General features: G+C 37.3%; 1 protein-coding gene across 4 annotated transcripts in view; it reads right to left on the bottom strand.

Annotated features, from left to right (window-relative positions):
- PPP1R42 (protein phosphatase 1 regulatory subunit 42) overlaps window positions 1-21,375 on the bottom strand; it is a 42,216-nt gene that overhangs the window by 20,267 nt on the left and 574 nt on the right. For 3 of the 4 annotated variants that reach the window (XM_005663043.4, XM_001926086.5, XM_085022283.1), the window contains exons 2-5: window positions 11,895-12,105; window positions 9,787-9,953; window positions 7,756-7,894; window positions 5,007-5,123 (exon numbers count right to left, since the gene is read on the bottom strand). In XM_005663043.4, coding sequence (XP_005663100.2) covers window positions 5,007-5,123; window positions 7,756-7,894; window positions 9,787-9,953; window positions 11,895-12,023 — 552 coding nt within the window. In that variant the 5' untranslated portion in view covers window positions 12,024-12,105. Of the gene's footprint in view, window positions 1-5,006; window positions 5,124-5,343; window positions 5,379-7,755; window positions 7,895-9,786; window positions 9,954-11,894; window positions 12,106-21,375 lie in introns of all 4 variants that reach the window. The other variant, XM_085022284.1, reaches the window with a different exon arrangement.

The following is a 21,375-nucleotide window of genomic DNA, read 5'->3' as shown; positions in this document are numbered from 1 at the left end:
TGGGAACTCCATATGCCACAGGATGGCCCCCAAACAAACCCCCCAAGCCCAAAACTATATAGTTGAGAAAAAGCCTAAAGAATATCTGTGCAATGATAGTGCCAAAAAACCTCCCTGTAATTCATCACTGTATTTCCTCAGCACTAGAGCTTGCTCTTGGGTCAGGAGTATGTGTCTCTGCAGCAGACCATTAGGGATCAGTTCTCTTGCTTCCTTTTCTATAATCTACATTTTTTCCTTTCAAACAGTATTTTTTTTTCTGTGGACCACAGCAGAATGGGAAGTCATGGCTAGAAAAACATATATATATGCTGACTCTTTATAGAAAAAGCATGGCCATGCTGATGGAAATTGTAAAACATCTATTACACCAAGGAAAGAAGGAAGTGCCATTTGTACGTGAGAGAAAGAACCAGATTTTCTGGGAAGCCACACTGAACATTTTATCATATACTCTCTCATCCCATATCTAGGCAATCTCATCCATAATGGAAGCTTCAGTGACCAATATGTTGAAGACTCCCACATTCTTCTGTCCACTGAGCTCTTGTCTCATATAACCAATTGTCTAAATTGGCCTTTTCTGGAGTTCCTGTCATGGCGCAGTGGTTAACAAATCCGACTAGGAACCATGAGGTTGTGGGTTCGGTCCCTGCCCTTGCTCAGTGGGTTAATGATCCAACGTTGCCATGAGCTGTGGTGTAGGTTGCGGACGCGGCTCGGATCCCACGTTGCTGTGGCTCTGGTGTAGGCTGGTGGCTACAGCTCCGATTGGAGCCCTAGCCTGGGAACCTCCATATGCCGCGGGAGCAGCCCAAGAAATAGCAAAAAGACAAAAATAAATAAATAAATAAATAAATTGGCCTTTTTTCTAACTTGACTCTTGAGTTCCCTATTTTTCAGAAGCCATGAAACCATCCTTGACCCCTCCCTCCTCCACAGTCCCTATATTCAACTTACCACCAAGTCCTGTATACTTACTTCCCAAACAGCTTTCCAATCTGTGTACTCACTTCATTTCTACCTATTCAGATTTCCACCATCTCTCACTTCCTAGTCAGCCTGGCTTCTTTCAATCTGTTCTCCACACTGTAGCTATGCTGATCTTTTCAGAATGCTCATCTATAATTACATCACACCTGACTTAAATACCTTTAGTTGCTCCCCACTGTTCTTAGGATACAGGCAGAACTCTCTGTCATGATCTGTGCAGCCCACCTGCCCACCAGCCTCCATTTGCACCATGTGCCGTCTTTACTCTGCTTCCCTTCTTTCATCTTTGTCATATTCTCACCTGCCCCAAGGCCTTTGCAAATGCTATTTTCTTTACCTGGTAAACCCTTCTGTCCTCCCAGAGTTCAGCTCAACAATACCTTCTTAGGGGATGCCATCACCAAGTTCCCTAAGGCAAATCCCCGTTATAGGCTCTCAGAGTGACTTACTTCTCCTTTGTATCCCTTTCCACTGGTGCAATTTTACTTTTGTTTTTGAGTGATTATGTGCTTAATGTTTCTATCCTCTCAATGCTGAAAGCTCTTCAAGGCCAGGGACTGTGTCTGGTTTTTGCTCCCTGTTGTCTCCTCCATTGTCTCACAAGCACTCCCACATGGTAGATGTTTTGAATGACTGAATAGGAAGAAATAATGCATGCATGTATGAATGAATGGATCTGAGGTTGGAAGCAGGACAAGAGTTTTAAAGAAGTTATGTGGAACTTTTGAAAAATTTGCTGATTAGAGGGACTGCAGACATGGAGAAGAGAGAGGAAAGGCAGAATTTATCTTCTGTTTTTCCCTCTACTCCTCTACCACCATCACCTCCCCCTCCCTTCCAAGTCTCTGCCCTGGACCTTGGACTAGGGAGTAAGATAGATGAGGGGAGCTTGGGGGAAGGAGTCCTTGGCAGCTGTGGGTCTACAGAAGTGAGAGGAAGGGAATTAAATCCTAAACAGCAGGAGGGACAGAAGCCACTTTGCTCAGCTTCTTCCAGGTCCTTACGTGGTGCCTCCCCCTCTAATGTAGCCACCCCTCCATGACTCTTAAGACCCTCAGTAGTCCAGGGTATTGGCATCATTAGGAAATTTCCCAGCGACCCAATTCTTTTTTCTTTTTACTTTTCTTATTTCTGCTGCAGAGCTCCAGGATTTCAGTTGCCATAATAGTTTTTTCCTTTGTTACATGTGTTCCTTTAACTTTTCCTTAAATATCTTTTTCACTGCTCATACCAGAATTTCGATTGGAAGATTCCAAGTTATTTAACCATATTAAGGGACCATTATTTTTTCTTTTTTTTTTTTTTTTTTTTTTAGTTCATGGATTTTCTGTAGACATATATTAGAAACCTACAGTGTCCATATAAAGACAGCTGGTCTAAGTGCTAAAAATGTTTGGGTAATTACAGTGGTTTTGTTAGAATTTTCTAATGGTGTCTACTTCCTTTTCCCCATGGTACAAAGCTGTCCATTGCTGAAAACTCTGAGGATTGATGTCAGTGACTTTATGTATGGCATGTTGATCTTTCTCTCCCATGGCACGGGGTTTGATGTCAGCGGCTTTGGGGCAACTTCGATCAATGAGCATAAAGAATAAAAAAATTAAAGCTAAAATAATGGAGATGCTGCTCCCAGGAATATATACAGAGAAATAAGTTCTTAATATGTTTTACAGTCTTCTCTGCTTATTTATTTTCTGAGTGTTCCTTCCCCTCTCTCACTATAATGTAAGTTCCTTGAGAGAAGAGACCCTGACTGTCTTATTTATCATAGTATCCTCAGTGCCTAGGACATGTTTCTGCAAGGGCACATATAACATAATAAATATTTTTGAATAGCTTAACTTGATAGTGAGGTTCAGGAAAAGCTACACAAAGGAGGTGACATTGAGTTCAGTCTTAAAAATAAGGGTTTATTTAGACATTCCTAGACTGAATAATCAGTAATGAGGTTATTTATTTTAGTTACACATTTATCCTGGTTATGCCTTATAAATGGCCTGAGAAAATAATTGTAGGCAAATAGCTTGGTTTTAATGTCATTCAGAAAAACTTCCTTTGGGATCATTTGGAGGCTAGCATTGTTGCCCTTAACAAACTCCTTTTCTACTCAGAGTTAAAAGCATAATAGAGTAAGACAGTAAAAGTAATGACAATAACTGAATTGGATCTTGGTAATTATGATAATTAATAGCTAATCAGATCTTTCAATATATATTCATATATTCACCACTCATTACTGAACATTTATTTGGTAAGCATTGTGCTTAGAACTGGGGCTTCAAAAACATTCAAGGAAAATACTTACCTTGCAGATGTAGGAGACTGGAATTCTCCACCATTTACTCCCCAGGAAAAGTGAACTTCTGTGCTTAGCCATTGTGTTGGGTCCATGGGGTGAATATGGACCCCCATGCATATCCCAGGTCTTCTCTATTTAATCAAAGACCTAAACTCCATGCTCTGTCACTTTGAATAGGAATCACATGTACAGTATATCTTATATAAGACTACCCAAAATCTTTTTGACTACACAAAATCATTGATACAAATACTGTGAAATCATAGGAAAATTAAGTAATTCTGATGAATACAAAAAATGCCCAATGGAAAAAAAATGTTGAAGGGTGGTCTAAAAATTAAAATATTTTTGAAAAAAATTAAAAAAATAAAATATTTTTGAATGCAGAATTCATCCCATGAATTTCTCAATTCCTTCATATTGTTAAGTTAAAATGACTAATTGAGTCATGCTTCCTTATTTGTATTTTTATTTTAAACATCTACTCTGACTGTTCACTGGCATTTTGAATATTTGGGTGAATTCATTTACAAATGAATGTAAGAATAACATTTCTTTTCATTATTATCTACTGCTTACGGTAATCATGAGATGAGCCAGGTAAAAGTCCTGAATTTGGAAACAAGACCAGGCGTAACTTTTTTAGGGTTAGCAGGTAGGTGTCTAGAAGTGCTTTTGCTTTTTTTTTCTCTTGCGCCACCGCCGCACACATGGCCCATGGAGGTTCCCAGGCTAGGGGTTGAATTGGAGATACAGCTGCCAGCCTACACCACAGCCATAGCAACGCCAGATCCTTAACCCACTGAGCGGGGCCAGGAATCGAACCCACAACCTTATGGTTCTTAGTGGGATTCATTTCCTCTGTGCTATGATGGGAACTCCTAGAGGTGCTTTTGAAACAAGAGTTTTGTTTATGGGGAAAAGAAGCCTATTCTTGCTCCTGTGGTCCTATGTAAAGAAAGTATATCACAGCTCACCCCACTGCCAAACCAGAAACTGTGAGGACATGGCAATGGTTCAGTTCACATATGACTGTTTGCAGGAAGCCTTCCCTAGCCCCAGGCTAAGTTAGCAATACCACAATACTTAAGAAAACAGAATCATGTTGCAGTCCCATCACTCGTTGACTATGGGGTTTTTGATTCCTGACACTGTATTCTTTCTTCTTCTGCATGGAGTAGTTTAGTGCCTGGCAAATACGTAGGTGCCCAATATATGTTTGAACAAATGAGTAATTAAATGAATGTGGCATGATATGGCATAACATGACATGAATATAGCTAGTGCCAATTAGAATAAATTAAAGATCCAAGTGTTTTCCCAAGGAGCAGCAGCCAGGAGAGAGTTTGGATCTAATCACAGCTAATAGAAATTCATTCATTAGGAGGTCAGAGTTAAGGGGCAAGAAATCTAGTCTCTAGAGGAGAACATTTGAAAGAAAAATAATACAGAGTGGAAAAAACATACTTTCTTCTCAGAAGAACATTTTTGTGTTGGTGAGGGATGGAGGCATTGGGGTATAAAAGAGAAAACCAGGTAAGACAGCAGAATTGTGCAAAAAAAATACATTAAGAAGTAAAGATTCATAAACTAGTTTTAGGACTAATTCAGAATAGTTTTTATAGTAATACATTTTATATGTATTTAGCAAAATAAATATTTTTCAATCACAATTTCTTATAAATATTTTTAAATGAATTTTTCTTTACCTTACCTTCACATGCAGAAGTTGGTTGTCAACTGCTGTGAGCTGTTTAAGATTCTCCAGTATTTCTAAGTCTCTTATGTCATCAATATTATTATTGCTGATATTCAGTATAGAGAGGGATTTCTATAAGAAAAGTAACTAAATTAGAATAAATAAATAGTCTAGTTGAATACTATATGTAGAAACCAGAAATCAAATCTGTGAAAATTTTAAAATTGTCTGTTCAGGCTGTTTTGCTCTTTGAGGCAAAAAAATAAAATAAAATCCCTTGGAGATTTTGTTTTTATGCTATATTTTTTTCAGATGGAACTTCTAAAGCTATAGTAATTGTAATGTAACTTACTATTTTTGTCCAAAGTTCCTTCATAAGTCATAAGTCTTCAAGATGTGAGAAATTTACAGAAAGAAGCCAAGAATCAAGAAGCAAAGAGAGAAGAAAGATGTCACAATAAGCAAATAATAACAAGCAGAAAGTAATGCTTGTTTCAGTTTAAGCAAATTATCGTTTTGTGTTAAATATCTCTAAGATTAGGAAGAAATTTATCTTTGTTTTTCTAAATAGGAAACTTGACCAAGAATGAAAGAATATCTGGTCTTTATTTTTATCTTTATCTCTCCATATAATTTTGTCTTGATAATTTATATGTCCAGAAACCACTAAAAATGACAATTGCTAATTAATAAAAAGTTCAACATTAGCTGTTAATGAGGAGGACATAAATATACAACAGAGCAACACTAAATCTAAACTATCTTAAAATCTAAGACCACGGATTTCTACTAAGTTGAAGACCACCCACCCAGGTATCTACACACAGCCAACCTTTATTTCTTTCTTTTTCTTTTTTTCTTTTTAGGGCTACGCCTAGGGGATATGGAAGTTCCCAGGCTAGGGGCTGAATTGGAGCTGCAGCTACTGGCCTATGCCACAGCCACAGCAATGCAGGATCTTAGCTGCATCTGCAGCCTACACTGCAGCTTGTTGGCAATGCCAGATCCTTAACCACTGAGCAAGGCAGGGATTGAACCTGCATCCTCATGGATACTAGTTGGGTTCTTAATCCCGTTAGCCATAACGGGAACTCCCCACAGCCAACCTTTGGAGAAGACACTGCCTGATACTTTCTCAAACTTCAAGTATGGTTTAAAAAGCATGCCTTATATTTGGAATTTCAGAATCTGCTTGAATCTGTGCAAAAACAAGCAAGCAAAAATGTTTTCAGTGACATTCTGTAATAAAACTAGCTGTCCCCACAGTGGAATCAGTTTACTTGAATCTGTTGAGGTTGAGCTGAGACACAGTTGTTTCTATGGGTTAATAGAGTGGGTGGAACAGGAATCTGATCACTCCTTTCTTTTTCAATTTAAAGCACTATCCCAGGAGTTCCCATCGTTGCAGAGTGGTTAACCAATCCGACTAGGAACCATGAGGTTGTGGGTTCTAATCCCTAGCCTTGCTCAGTAGGTTAAGGATCCGGTGTTGTCGTGAGCTGTGGTGTAGGTCGCAGAGGCGGCTCAGATCCGGAGTTGCTGTGGCTCTGGCGTAGGCCGGCATCTATACCTCCTATTAGACCCCTAGCTTGGGAACCTCCATAGGCCATGAGTGCGGCCATAGAAAAGACAAAAAAAAAATAATAATAATAATAATAATAAAATAAAATAAAATAAAGCACTACCCCATAATTGTTAACAGTTTAGTTTAAAAAACCTTCTACTGGAGTTCCCGTCGTGGCGCGTGGTTAACGAATCCGACTAGGAACCATGAGGTCGCGGGTTCAGTCCCTGCCCTTGCTCAGTGGGTTAACGATCTGGCGTTGCCGTGAGCTGTGGTGTAGGTTGCAGACGCTGCTCGGATCCCGCGTTGCTGTGGCTCTGGCGTAGGCCGGTGGCTACAGCTCCGATTCAACCCCTAGCCTGGGAACCTCCATATGCCGCGGAAGCGGCCCAAGAGATAGCAACAACAACAACAACAACAACAACAACAAAAAGACAAAAGACAAAAAAAAAAAAAAAAAGACAAAAAAAAAGAAAAAAAGAATACTGTACTATAATGAATAAATGACACTTTAAAAAAATAAAAAAATAAAAAACCTTCTACTGCCCTCCATTTCTGGGCCTTCTAAAATAAAACCAGTGAAATCTGTTCCATTTACATCTCTTGCCCTAGAATTGAAGGTAGCATGTCCTAACAAATCTCATTTTGAGGACACTTCTACGTGATGTGACTGGTTGTCAGGTGATAGCTGAAGCAGCAAATCTGTGCTCCCAGATCTCCCTGCTTCAGGTGAGGCAGAGCTCTATGCAGTGCAACCTACAATCAAATCAGAATCCAGTGAGAAAATGACTTATCATTATAAAGGTTCTCCAAGTTGTTCAAATTTTCCAAATAATCTTGCATTCCTCTTTCCTTAGTTTTTTTTCCCCCCAAAAAGTTTATAAAGTTTGAGTCATGATAACCACACCAAGGTCAAAATATGAATGAGTTAACATCTGTATTAGAACTTCATGCTTTATATAACCTTTCCACATTCTTCTTTTGATCCTTCCAGTTACCCTAGAGGCAGGCATTATCATTCCCACTTTATAGCTGCTGTCTGAGAAAATATGTAGGAAAAATTAGTTTTAGCTCTCAAGTTCTTAACTGACCATATAAACATGCAGAATAAGTACAACATCCAAATATACCTTCACCACTTTTTTCATTATGAATATGAATCACTGTATTTTTTGTTAGAGTACTCTAATGTGGCCTTACTGCCAGAGAATGAAGAGTTCTTGGATCAAACAGGAGCTTTTCTCCAGGGGGAAGCCTCTGACTCTCAACATGAAGCTCTCTTAGTCCTTCTAATCCTTCTAAGCCTTCTATGACAGCAATGTAATTGCCCCCCAGATATCTGCAAAATATCAAACGTATTTCTAAGTAGACATTATGAGAACACACGGTCTATAAATGTGATAAAAACATAGTAACAAAATCATTGAGCAATGTGAAAATTATACAGTTTACCCTTGAACAGTGTGTGTGGGGGTGTGGTTAGGGGTGCCAACTTCCATGCAGTGGGAAATCTGCCTATAACTTAGAGTGGGCACTCTGTATCCCTGGTTACCCTGCATTTGCAAATTCTGCCAACCATGAATCATGGATTGTGTAGTACTGTAGTATTTACTATTGAAAGAAATCCATGTATAAGTGGATCTGCACAGTTCCAACCCATGTTGGTCAAGGATCAGCTGTCCATGCAGAATGTTCTCTTTACATTGGAGCAATGAAAGATTTATTTATTTTACTCACAATTAAGTCTAAGGAATTTTTTTTTACAGTGATAAATTGGAATAGTTCTATCAGTGCTCCTCTTATATTAAAGTGCATTAGGAGTTCCCGTCGTGGCGCAGTGGTTAACGAATCCGACTAGGAACCATGAGGTTGCGGGTTCGGTCTGCCCTTGCTCAGTGGGTTAACGATCCGGCGTTGCCGTGAGCTGTGGTGTAGGTTGCAGACGCGGCTCCGATCCCGCGTTGCTGTGGCTCTGGCGTAGGCCGGTGGCTACAGCTCCGATTCAACCCCTAGCCTGGGAACCTCCATATGCCGCGGGAGCGGCCCAAGAAATAGCAACAACAACAACAAAAGACAAAAAAAAAAAAAAAAAAGAGTGCATTAAGCATCATCTGGGTGGGAGTTCCCATTGTGGCTCAGTAGTTAGCAAACCCAACTAGGATCCACAAGGTTGCAGGTTCCATCGCTGGCCTTGCTCAGTGGGTTAAGGATCCCAGGTTGCCGTGACCTGTGGTGTAGGTCACAGACGCAGCTTGGATCCTGAGTTGCTTTGGCTGTGTCATAGAGCAGAGGCTACAGCTCTGATTCGACCCCTAGCCTGGGAGCCTCCATATGCGGATGCAGCCATAAAAAGACAGAAAAAAAAAAAAAAAAAAAAAGAATCATCTGGGTTATAGGTTTAAAAATGAAGAATTCTGAGCTTAACCCCGAGAGGTTCTGATTTGGTTACCTAGGTTAGACCCAGTAAACTGCATTTTTAAAAATTAATGTGTAGTTGATTTACAATATTGTGTTAGTTTTAGGTATATATAAAAGTGATTCAGTTACATAATTTTTTCAGATTATTTTTCCATTATGGGTTATTATAAAATATTGAAAATAGTTCTCTGTATTATACAGTAAATCCTTATTTGTAATCTGTTTTATACAGCAACGTGCATTTGTTTGTTTGCTTTTGCTTTTTAGGGCCGTACCTGTGGCACATGGAAGTTCCCAGGCTAGGAGTCAAATCAGAGCTATGGCTGCCAGCCCACACCACAGCTACACTAACTTAGGATCCGAGCAAAATCTGTGACCTACACCACAGCTTGTGGCAATGTCAGATCCTTTACCTATCGAGCAAGGTCAGGGATCGAACCCACATCCTCATGGATACTAGTTGGATTCGTTTCCTCTGTGCCAATGGGAACTCCACAATCTGATTTTTAATAAGCATTTCCCACTCTACTTTTTCCCCCATTCTAAGTCCTTGGCCTGCTTTTTGAGAAGCACTGATAATTCACCAGTTGATCCTACATAAGCCCTTAAGACAGCTCACCCTCCTGCAAAAGAAAAGTTTATGGGGACTAATAAAACACAAATTGTTGAGTATTACATGTATAACAATTTATTTTGTAACACTAATACTGCAAAAGAGTAAAAATGAGGCCTGTTCCACAAAACTACAGATAATGGGAATGCCTGCATATAATGATGACAACAATTACCTTATTTAGAAATAAAAGCACTTACAATTTTTCCAGTTTCTTTAATGATCTGAGGTTCTCCATAGATGAAATACAATTGTTTTGTAGATATAAGTGGGTCAAGTTTGTGGCATAATTCAGGTTAGTGATTTGACTAATACGGTTATCATACAAATATAAAACACTTAGATTTTTGCAAAGAGAGAGGTTGTCCTAAAAGGAAAACAGAAACAAAAAACCCCAAAAAACAGGTCATACTTAAATTTCTCCCAAAAACTTAGAGGTTTGTTTTTAGGAAAGTTTTTCACTTAATCATTCTACACATTCATTAAGGTTCCTGTAAAAAGACAGTATTCATCTGTTACAGCAGTAAATACAATATTAGAATGATTACAAAGTTAATTCTAGGTTTTAGTATTCTGTAACCACATCATAAAAATTGTGCTAGTTAAGAAAGATTTTCCCAGTGCAAGCAGTTTCCCTTAGAAGCAATTAGGCTTCTCTGGAGGTTGAAGCATCTAACAAATTATTGCTTCAGCGTTATGAATCAGGGATTAATCTTTATGATTGGAAGTAAGCTGTTGTGGTTTATAGTACTGAAAATTTGAAGTCATCTAGATATTCAAAAACAATGGATTAATAAACTATTATAATGCTACTTAAAGGGAATACTGTGTAACCCATTCAATATCCTTTAATTTCTTAAGTAATATCTTGTCGATATCATAATAAAATGAGAACAGTACATTCAACATGCCCCATTATTGTAAACTTACATGAATACAGGCCTAGAAAAAAGACTGAAAGAATACACCTAAATGTTAATAGTGGTTTTCTCTGCAGGGAAGGATTACAAGTCCATTTCTTTCTTTTTGTATGTATTTATACAAGTGGATGCCACTTATTTTTGAGATTAAAAAAAAGGTATTTTTAAAAGTCCATCACTTTCTTGTGTGGTAGTAGAGAGTTAGTCTAGCATAATTACGCAAGAAGTAGAGTGAAATTCTGCTCAAAAAAAATCTCAGCTTTCATTAAGTTAATAAGACTTTTTAAAATATAGCCACATCTTGGGAACTTTAAATCTACTAGTTATTCTTAGTGTGAATTACTTTAACCACTTTGCTTTCCTCCTAATAAAGATCATCCAGACTGAAAGATCACTGGTTGTGAGGGTACAAAAGGATGTTAAATACAGGTTCTCTGAAAAAAGTGGTCTGTGATGTTATGATGAGGTAGAGAGTTCTCTGGGCAATAAAAGAGAAACAGGAGATTGGGACAGCTGGGGAGAAGGCTCACCTGGAAACTGGAAAGGACTATTGAATAGGAGATGACTATTGAAGGTCCCTGCCAAAAAAGCCCCCAGAACCCAATTGTCTTAATTGACAATTTTGCCTGGAGCTTTGTGTTTTTTTCACTCATTCATTTGTTAAATTAAATATTTATAATTAATATGAGTTGGGTGCTGTACTGGATGGGGGATTTGGAATGATGTGAAAAAAAATAGATATAATCCCTTCCCTCATGTTCCTTATGTTTGCAAAAAAATTTTGTTCATCTATAGCCTTTAGTTGTTTTATTATAGACAGTGGATACCAATACAAATGACCTAAAAGGGTTATTGCTGCCTTTAAAGTTTCCCAAATTGAAGCCAAAAATTAGCTCAGCACAGAGAAAATTAGCTTAGCACAGAATATATATTCAAGTAAACATAACCTTGCCTGATATAACTGACGTAGTATAACCTACATGTATAGAACCAGTTAAATTATACACAAATGTATTTCACTGTTAGTGTTTTGAACTATGGTACTTACATATTAATTATTATTTTGATATGTTAAAAATTCATATTCCAAGGCTATGGAATTATACAAAAGTAATAATCTTTGAAATTATTTTCAAACATATAATTCAAAATCTTGTTTGCTACACTATAAAGTATTTTAGGAGACCGTATATATTTAACAATTACAATGGTATATTTTATACAGAAGTTTAACATACAAGCAGGAAACTAAAAACATAAAGCTGATAAATCAAAATATAGTTAATAAGTATAATCAAAATATAGTTACTAAGAAGGTATACCCTAGCACCAATTTCTAAACTTTACATTAATTATGTAAAAATAAGAAATAATTTCAGAGTTCTTACAATTGCATCTATATTTTTGTCTGAAAAATTTATATGAGTTATTTTCTTCAGATATTGTGAAATGGTTTCTTCTTTTCGGGATTTAAGATTGATGTTTTTGGCAATTAGATCCAAGGTCAGTCGAACCATGATTTCTGTATAAATCAAATGCTCAGCAATAGCTGTCTTCTGATACCATGTTAAGAAGTAGTATTGTTTTATGCCCAACTTTCTAAAAATTAAAGAAAAAAAGGAGTATTATGTACATAGCGATTTAGGAAAAATTATTTTGAGTTACTCTTTTATTTTCCTGTCTAAAACCATTTGATAAACTAGTTCATAGACATTTTTAAGTTGCATTTAGGGTTTTTTTCTGATTATTAATAATGTTTTTTTCTTAATTCTTTTCTTTTTTTTCCCTTTTTGGCTGCTCTTTGGCACATGGAGTTCCTAGCCCATGGATCAAATCCAGGTTGCCACAGCTGCGGCAACACCAGATCCGCCCACTATGCTGGTCTGGGCATCAGGCCCATGCCCCAGTGCTCCAGAAATGCCACCAATCCCATTGTGCCAAAGTGGCAACTCTGTATAGCCTTAATTATTTTAATAAAAAGATTTAAAATACCAAAATTAATTGAATACACAGTGCACATTCACTTTTACTTTTATATCTTTTCCTCTCCCTAGTGCTTACTTCTTATTGTGAACATCTTTTAAAGGATTATTTTTCTCTCTTGGAGTGAAAAGGACTTCTCAGTATCATCTAGTTTTCTCACATGAAGTAACTAGGGCCCAGAGGTTTGTCCCAAAGTACTCAAGTTAGTGATAGTTGAAAATGAGACCAGGTTATCTCATGGTTGATGGTGATCATGTTTATTAATCTCCCAAATCAGAACACGTGGTATGAAAACCTTGAGTGTATTCACAGGTTGGTGCAAAATACTCAGTGCTGGCCTTGACATTTTGTTGCTACAACTGTAATCCAGAAAGAGGCAACATGAGGTAGTGTTTCTTAATCCAGACTGCCTGGATTGAGAATATTGGCTCCACTGGTCACTGGTTAGGCAGTCTTGGGTGTATTACCTCAGTTTCTTATAAATTTAGGATAATAATAACCTACTTTCAAGGCATATTGTGAGGATTACATGAGATAATCATGTGTAAAGTACCTGGTACCTAGGTCAGAAAATGTTTGCTATCATCAGTATGTCCACAGATGAGGCCAACACTGTTCAGTGTTTCACCTGGAATATATTAGGGTTGTTAAATAAGGAAAACGTGATGTTAAAATATCTCTCTATGTAAGATATCCATATGTGTTCCATAAGTTTGAAATAACCCAATTTTTCCAGTCATCCAGAAAGTATAGCTGTTTCAGTGATAGATGCCCGTGTTTCCCCAATTGTGTTTCTATTCTCTTATTAAAAATGTAACCAAAAATATAGTTTAAAATGAGGCATTTTTATTCCAGTGTATCTGGAATTTCACCACCCAAACACCTCAATTTGTGTGGTATTCTGGACATGAAATAAAGGCTTAGGAGGAAAAAAATGACTGAAGTGAAAGATAAAATTTGTGTTCTCACACACTGGCTTAGAATTACCCAGGCTATATTATATAAAATGCTGACAATAAAGTATTTGGAGATATAGAATATATTCTTAGATTTCTCAGAATGCAAAATATAATATACAGAATAAAATTGTAAAATCTTCATAGATGTTTTAAATTTTCATAAATTCATTATTTTTATAACGAAAAATTTAAGTTTATTGTTTATAGATCAAATTTCAAACATGACACAATATTATTCTGAACAAAGTTTCTAGTTAAGCGTACGTAACTTCTTAAAATATTTCATAATTAAAGAATAACACTACATCCATAGGTCAACTTAAAATATAAAACATTAAAAATACATTTGTAACCCCTCTATTCCTTTCTCTCTAGTCTCAAATTTAAAGTTTATCCTGGAGTTCCCGTCATGGCTCAGGGGAAACGAATCTGACTAGTATCCATGAGGACGTAGGTTCGATCCCTGGCCTCACTCAGTGGGTTAAGGATCCAGCATTGCCGTGAGCTGTGATGTAGGTCATAGATGCAGCTTAGATCCCACATTGCTGTGACTGTGGCATAGGCCAACAGCTGCAGCTCCGAGTTGACCCTTAGCCTGTGAACTTCCATATGCTTCAGAGTAAAAAGATAAAACAGAATGGGAGAAAATATTTGCAAGTTGTTTGTCTGATAAGGGATTAATATTCAGAATATATAGAGAACTCTTAAACCTCAAATGGCAAAGAACTTGAAAATAATTGCAAATCATACATCTGATAGGGGTCTACAACTCAACAAGAAAACAACCTGATAAAAAAAATGGGCAAAGGATTTGAATAGACATTTCTCCGAAGAAGATATAGAAGTGACCAATACACATGTGAAAAGATGCTTACCATCACTAATCATTAAGGAAATGCATGTCAAAATTACAATGAGATACCACCTCACACCCGTTATGATGGCTACTATCAAAAATACAGATACTCTCGTGTTAGCGAGGATGTATCATTATTGGGACTCTTCTGCACTGTTGGTTGGAATGTAAAATGGTAAAACTGCTGTGGAAAACAATATAGCAGTTACTCAAAAAATTAAAAGTAGGACTATCAGCAATCCTACTTCAATATACATACCCCAAAGAATTGAGAACAGAGTCTCAAAGAAATATTTGTACTCCCATGTTCAAAGCAGCATTATTCACAATAGCAAAAACATGGAAGCAATCTAAGAATCCACAGGTAAATGAATAGTAAACAAAATCTGGTATGTACAAAACTATGGAATATTATTCAGTCTTAAGAAGGTAGGAAATTCTGAATTATGCTACAACAAGGATGAACCTTGAGAACATTATGCTAAGCAAAATAAGTCAGTCACAAAAATAAAATATTACTCCACTTAGATGAGGTTCTTATGAGGTTCTTAGAGTCATCACAATCACAGACAATGTAGAATGGTCATTGCCTGGGCCAGAGCAGAGGAGGGAGAATGGGGAGTTATTGTTTAACAGGGATAGAATTTCAATTTTCCAAAGTGAAAAGAGTACTGGAGGTAAATGGTATCAATGGCCATATAATATTTTAAATGTATTAAGTACCACTGAACTGTACACTTATTAAATGATTAAGGTGGTAAATTTTATGTTTTACCACAATTTTAAAAACTGGAAACTAAAAAAGGGTTAAGAAGCAAGAACAGCCAAGGTGTAGAGATAGTATTAAGCTGTACTAATTTAGACAGTGTGGACCTGGGGATAGATACATAAATGAGAAAACAACAAGGCATACAGTGCTGAGATAACTGGTTCTCCATAGGAAAAAAATAAAATTAAACCTCTAACTCACTTCTTACACATTAATCAATTCTAGATAAAGACCAATTGTGCGAAGCAAAATTTTAATACATTTAGAAGAAAATATAGATCTTTCTCTTAAAATTAGAATAGGGAAGGAGTTTTTATATAAGCTACAAAAAATATAAAACAAACTTTTTTTTTCTTTTTAGGGCTGTACCTGTGGCATATGCAGGTTCCCAGGCTGAGGGTTTAATCAAAGTTACAGCTGCTGGCCGACACCACAGCCACAGCAACATTAGGACAAGAACTTCCATATTTTATTATGTTGAGGTACTTTCCTTCTATTACTAGTTAGTTGAGTGTTTTTATCGTAACAAATCAGGTTATTGAATTTTATCAAATTTTTTTTCTGAAGTATGTGTTTTTTTTTCCCTTTCATTCTGTTAATCTTGTGTATTACATTATCAGTTTTTGTATGTTGACCATCCTTGTATTCTAGGGATGAATCCCACATATTCATGGTGTATAATCCTTTTAATATGCTTTTGTATATGGTTTGGTTATGTTTTGTTGAGGATTTTTGCATCAATGTTCATCTGTGATATTGGTCTATAATTTTCTTTTGACTTTGGTATCACAGTAATGCTGGCCTCACAGAATGATTACAGATGTGTTCTCTTCTGTTCAGCATTTTGGAAAAGTTGGAGAGGGACTGGTGTTAAAATGTTTGCTAGAATTCACCAGTGAAGCCATCAGGGCCAGGGCTTTTCTTTGTTGAAAGACTTTTGAGTACCGATTCAATTTCCTTCCTAGTTACATGTCCATTCAGGTTTTCTTTTTCTTCATGATTTAGTGCTGGTAGGTTTTGTGCTTCTAAGAAATTTTCCTTTTCATCTAGGTTATCCAATTTTTTTGGCATACAATTGTTCATAGTATACTCATAATACTTTTCATTTCTGTAGAATTATAGTGATGTTCCCACTTTAGGGTTCTTAGACCCTCTAGCTAAGAGTTTGTCAAGTATGTTGATCTTTTCAAAGGACTAGCTTTTGGTTTCATTGGTTTCCCTCTATTCTGTTCTCTTTTTCATTTACCCATGCTCTAATCTTTATTATTTCCTTCTTTCTGCTAGCCTCGGTTTAGTTATTTTTTTTGTGATTTCTTGTCTAATCCATTGCTTATAAAGAGTGTGTTGCTTATTTTGGAGTTCCTGTCGTGGTGCAGCAGAATGAATCCTGCTAGTATCCACGAGGATGCCGGTTTGATCCCTGGCCTCGCTCAGTGGGTTAAGAATCTGGTGTTTCCATGAACTGTGGTGTAGATCACAGATGTTGCTTGGATCCTGTGTTGCTGTGGCTGTGGGTAGGCTGGAAGCTGCAGTTCCAATTCAGCCCCCAGCCTGGGAACCTCTATATGCAGCAGATGAGGCTCTAAAAAGCAAAAAAAAAAAAAAAAAAAAAAAAAAAAAGAGTGTGTTGCTTATTTTGATTTTTCTAGTTTTCTTTTGTTACTGATTTTTACCTTCATCCCATTGTGGTTGGAAAAGATACTTTGTATGACATCTTTTAAAATCTGTTGAAATTTATTTGTGGCTCACCCTGGAAAAAGTCCCATGTGTACTTCAGAAGAATGTTTTTATGTTGTTGGGTAGAATGTTCTGTATATGTCTGTTAGGTTTAGTTCCTTTATTATATTATTTAAGATCTCTATTTCCTTACTTTTGTCTGGTTGTTTTATCCATTATTGAGAGTAGAATATTGAAGTCTGCAATTAGTATTGAAGAACTTTCTATTTCTCTCTTCAATTGTTAGTTTTTGCTTCATATATTTTGATGGTCTTTCATTAGGTGCATAAATGTTTATCTCTGTTATCTTGTTATTTATTTTCTATATGCCTTATAGGTTTTGTCTTTTATTTTCTACTTTCTTGTCATTTTTTTTAGTGATTTTTTTGTAGTGAAACTAAATTCCTTTATCATTGCATTCTGTATATATTCCATAACTATTTTCTTTGTGGTTACCATGGATATTATATTTATCATCCTCAAGTTATATTAGTCTAATTTCAATTAATTGCAAACTTAAATAATATATAAAACTGTTCCTTTATAGCTCTGTCCCCACCGTTTTGGTTGTTGATGTCACAAAATTACATCTTTATACATTATGTGCCGCCAAACGCAAACCAACAATTTTTTTTTTTTAAGGGCCACAGGTATGGTATATGGAAGTTCCCAGGCTAGGGGTTGAATTGGAGCTACAGCTGCTGGCCTATACCACAGCCATGGAAACGCCAGATCTGAGCCGTGTCTGTAACCTACACCACAGTTCACAGCAACAGCAATGCTGGATCCTTAACCCACTGAATGAGGCCAGGGATTGAACCTGCAACCTCATGGATACTAGTTGGGTTTGTTACTGCTGAGCCACAACAGGAACTCCCAAACTAACGATTCTTTTAAATGCATTAGTCACTTAAATTATGTAATAAAATGTGGAGTTACAAACTAAAGTTGCAATACTAGATTTTTTGACTCATTGTTTTTTAAATGTATTAGTTTCTTTTCCATGTAGAAAAACAAAAAGTACAATTACTAACATTGTTACAACAATACTAGCTTTTATAATTGCCCATGTATTCACTTTTTTTTGAAGTCTTTATTTCTTCATATGGATTTGAATCACCATCTAATATTCTTTCATTTTACCCTGCTGGTCTCCCATGAGCATTTATTGCAGGGCAGATATAATGGTAATAAACTCCCTCAGTTTTGTTCATCTGGGAATGGCTTAATCTTTGCCTCACTTTTGAAGGACAGTTTTGACAATATTGGATTCTTGGCTGGCATGTTTTTTTCTTTCTTTCTTTCTTTCTTTCTTTTTTTTTTTTTTTTGTCTTTTTGCCATTTCTTGGGCCGCTCCTGCGGCATATGGAGGTTTCCAGGCTAGGGGTCTAATCGAGGCTGTAGCCACCGGCCTAGGCCAGAGCCACAGCAACGCGGGATCCGGGCCACGTCCACGAACTACACCACAGCTCACGGCAACGTTGGATCATTAACCCACTGAGCAAGGGAAGGGACTGAACCCGCAACCTCATGGTCCCTAGTCGGATTCGTTAACCACTGCGCCACGACGGGAACTCCATGTTTTTTTCTTTTAGCACTTTGATTATATCAGTCCACTATCTTCTGACCTGAAAGTTTCTGATGAATAATGTTTTCTCTTTGCTTTTTAGGGCCACACCCACAGCATATGGAAGTTCCCAGGCTAGGAGTTGAATCGGAGCTGCAGCTGCCGGCCAATGCCACAGCTACAGCAGCACCAGATCCGAGCCAAGTCTGCGACCTACATCATGGCTCACGGCAACGCTGAATCCTTAACCTATTGAGTGAGGCCAGGGATTGAACCTGCATCCTCATGGATACTAGTCAGATTTGTTTCCATTGCACCACAATGGGAACTCCCTGTTTGGGTTTATTTTTTAAATTGTTACAGGCTATCTTTGGGCTGAGTATCAGCCTGAGGTGCAAATTCAAGGTCTTCTCAGATTTTTTTCTGAGCTTGGCCCTTTTTCTTGGCATGTACAGGCGACTTTCTGTTTTTCTCTTTGTATGCAACTGCTTTTGAATGCCCTCATTTTATTGTCTAATTTTCCAAAAGGGCAAAAAGAGAAAAATAAAGTGTGTGTGTGTGGGGGGAGCAGCAGCCCTTTAAATCCCCCTGTCACTTCAGCCAGAGGGAGTGGGGCTTGCAACAATGGGAAGAGGTACAACCTCTTGTCTGCATCCCTGTGATCAGAAGCAGCAATCAGTGATTAGAGGGCAGATTCTCAGTATTTCGTGTACTTTCTGCCAACCTGGCTCCTGTGAGCTGTGTATAAGATGCTCCAGAAACCCCTGCACAGCTTCCTACCACAGGATTCAGCCTGGGGGATGGGTAGCTACTGTAGAGGTAAGATCTGAAACTGACCAAAATGAACCACAGTTTACGTGGTTTGTCAGCTTTTCCCTGTAAGTTGTAAGCCTTTGATAGACTCCAGCATTACAAAATAGTTACAGCAAACAGGTTCTGCCAGTTGTAGCTATTACTTAGGTGAGGAGGCAGATGCTACATTTTCTGCCATATTCCCAGAATCCTTTCCACCTTAACTCTTTCATATACATTTACAAATTAAATGATCATAGTTTCTGATGTGGAACAGGGGGATTAAGAATCCGACTGTAGCCACTGGAGATGCTACAGAGGTGCAGGTTCATTCTCCAGCCTGGTGCAGTGGGTTAAAGGATCTGGCTGAAGCATAGATTGCAGCTGTGGCTGGGATTTAATCCCTGGCCTGGGAATTTCCATATGCTCTGGGTGTGGCCGTAAAAAAAAACGTTACCTTATCATATTCCATGAAAAATCCTGTCAGAATTTTGCTAGGAATTACATTGAATTTTTAAACAATTTGTGAAACACTAACATCTCTCTAATACTGAGCCGTCTTTTCCAGCACTATGGTAAGTGTTATACCCATTTTAGGAGTTCCTCTTTAATGACTTTCAATAGTTTTATAATTTTCTTCCAATTAAGGCCATACATACTTTTTTTAAGAGTCATTTTCAGGAATCATATATTTTTGCTGATATTGCAGATGTCATTTTTTGGGGGAATTACATTGTGTTTATTGCTTAAAATTTTAAATATTTAAAGTATTTTAAAAATATGATTTCTTTGGCCCATATTTTCAAATTTTAGAAACATTTGTGGAAATTTGTACAAATACCAAAATTTGTACAAATACCAATCTGTACACTGGAACCTAGAGACTAAGTCCATTTATAGCATAGTCATTCATGAAAATTCAGATGATCCAAAATTTCTCTGTTTTAGCCCAAGTTAGAAAACAGAACCTGAAGAAAAAACTCATGTAAAACTCATGTGATAACACTTTGGGGGGGGTTCTAATCTCAGGGAAGCAGAAGAGAGGGAAAAAGGAATGAGATAGAGATCAAGGAGAGCAAATATATGATAATGTGTAACCCAGCCACAGCATGTTTTCAGAGGGGACTTTTGAAATGGCTGTGTTTCCTCAAAGTCTCACTATGGAGGAAAGAAGGGAAAGTAAATCATTCATGGTTCCTGTCTCCCAATGGCCAAAGTTACTCCCAAAGGGCATCACTTCCTTCATAGAACAGGGTTGCTCCCTCATGGCCACCTTACAGCTGAAGTCTCCCTTACAGCTGAAGTCTCCTGCTTCAGCTGTAAGGGAGAAACCCTGTCATACATAACCTCTTTACCATGTGCATTTTTACCATGGTTACCAGTGTTAAATATATATTTGTATAGAAATAAATTTAATTCTCTCAAGACAATTAGAAAAGGGGCTAATGTGATATATAATTATTATATTTAATAATATATTTACTAAACCAGGGGAAGGCCAATGGATCTCATCAACAAGCTACAGGCAAACCTTCCAGGGGTTTGAATGTGGAAAGGGAGAGAAATGAATCAAACCATAACACACAATAATAGAAACTGTTAATTCAGAAGAATGTGCACTGTAGCAGTCAAATCCACAGGAGAGGATTTGGTTTCATCAAAACACCGCCATTCACCTGGTTGATATAATACTAAACTTTTATTGGTACTATATAGCTTGTTTTAGGGGAATTATAAACTTCAAGAATTTAAACTGAGCCTCGTTTGGATTTGGATACATTTTATTTTTTATTTTTATTTTTTTAAAATTTATTTATTCATTTATTTATTTTTTTTGTCTTTTGACCTTTTAGGGCCGCACCAGCAGCATATGGAGGTTCCCAGGCTAGGGGTCTAGTCGGAGCTGTTGCCACAGCAATGCCAGATCCCAGCCATGTCTATGACCTACACCACACACAGCTCAGGGCAGGCAACGCTGGATCCTTAACCTACTGAGCAAGGCCAGGGATCCAACCAGCAACCTCATGGTTCCTAGTCGGATTTATTTCTGCTGTGCCAGGACGGGAACTCCTGGATACATTTTAGAACAGTATACTAAAAATAATTATGTCAACACTTGTGAGACATCCTTGATTTTCTTTTAAAAGAGGTTCATTATTTTCTAAAGTTTGAGAAACTGCTTTTTCAGTTTTTCCCTACTACATATCTCTTATCTCAGGGCTCCTCT

This window comes from Sus scrofa, chromosome 4 (assembly GCF_054392235.1).
Source record: "Sus scrofa isolate SSC_HxYL_T2T_F1_AM1 chromosome 4, Sscrofa_HxYL_maternal_Yorkshire_Landrace_v2.0, whole genome shotgun sequence".
Classification (NCBI taxonomy): Eukaryota; Metazoa; Chordata; class Mammalia; order Artiodactyla; family Suidae; genus Sus; species Sus scrofa.
This window is presented reverse-complemented; position numbering and strand designations above follow the sequence as displayed.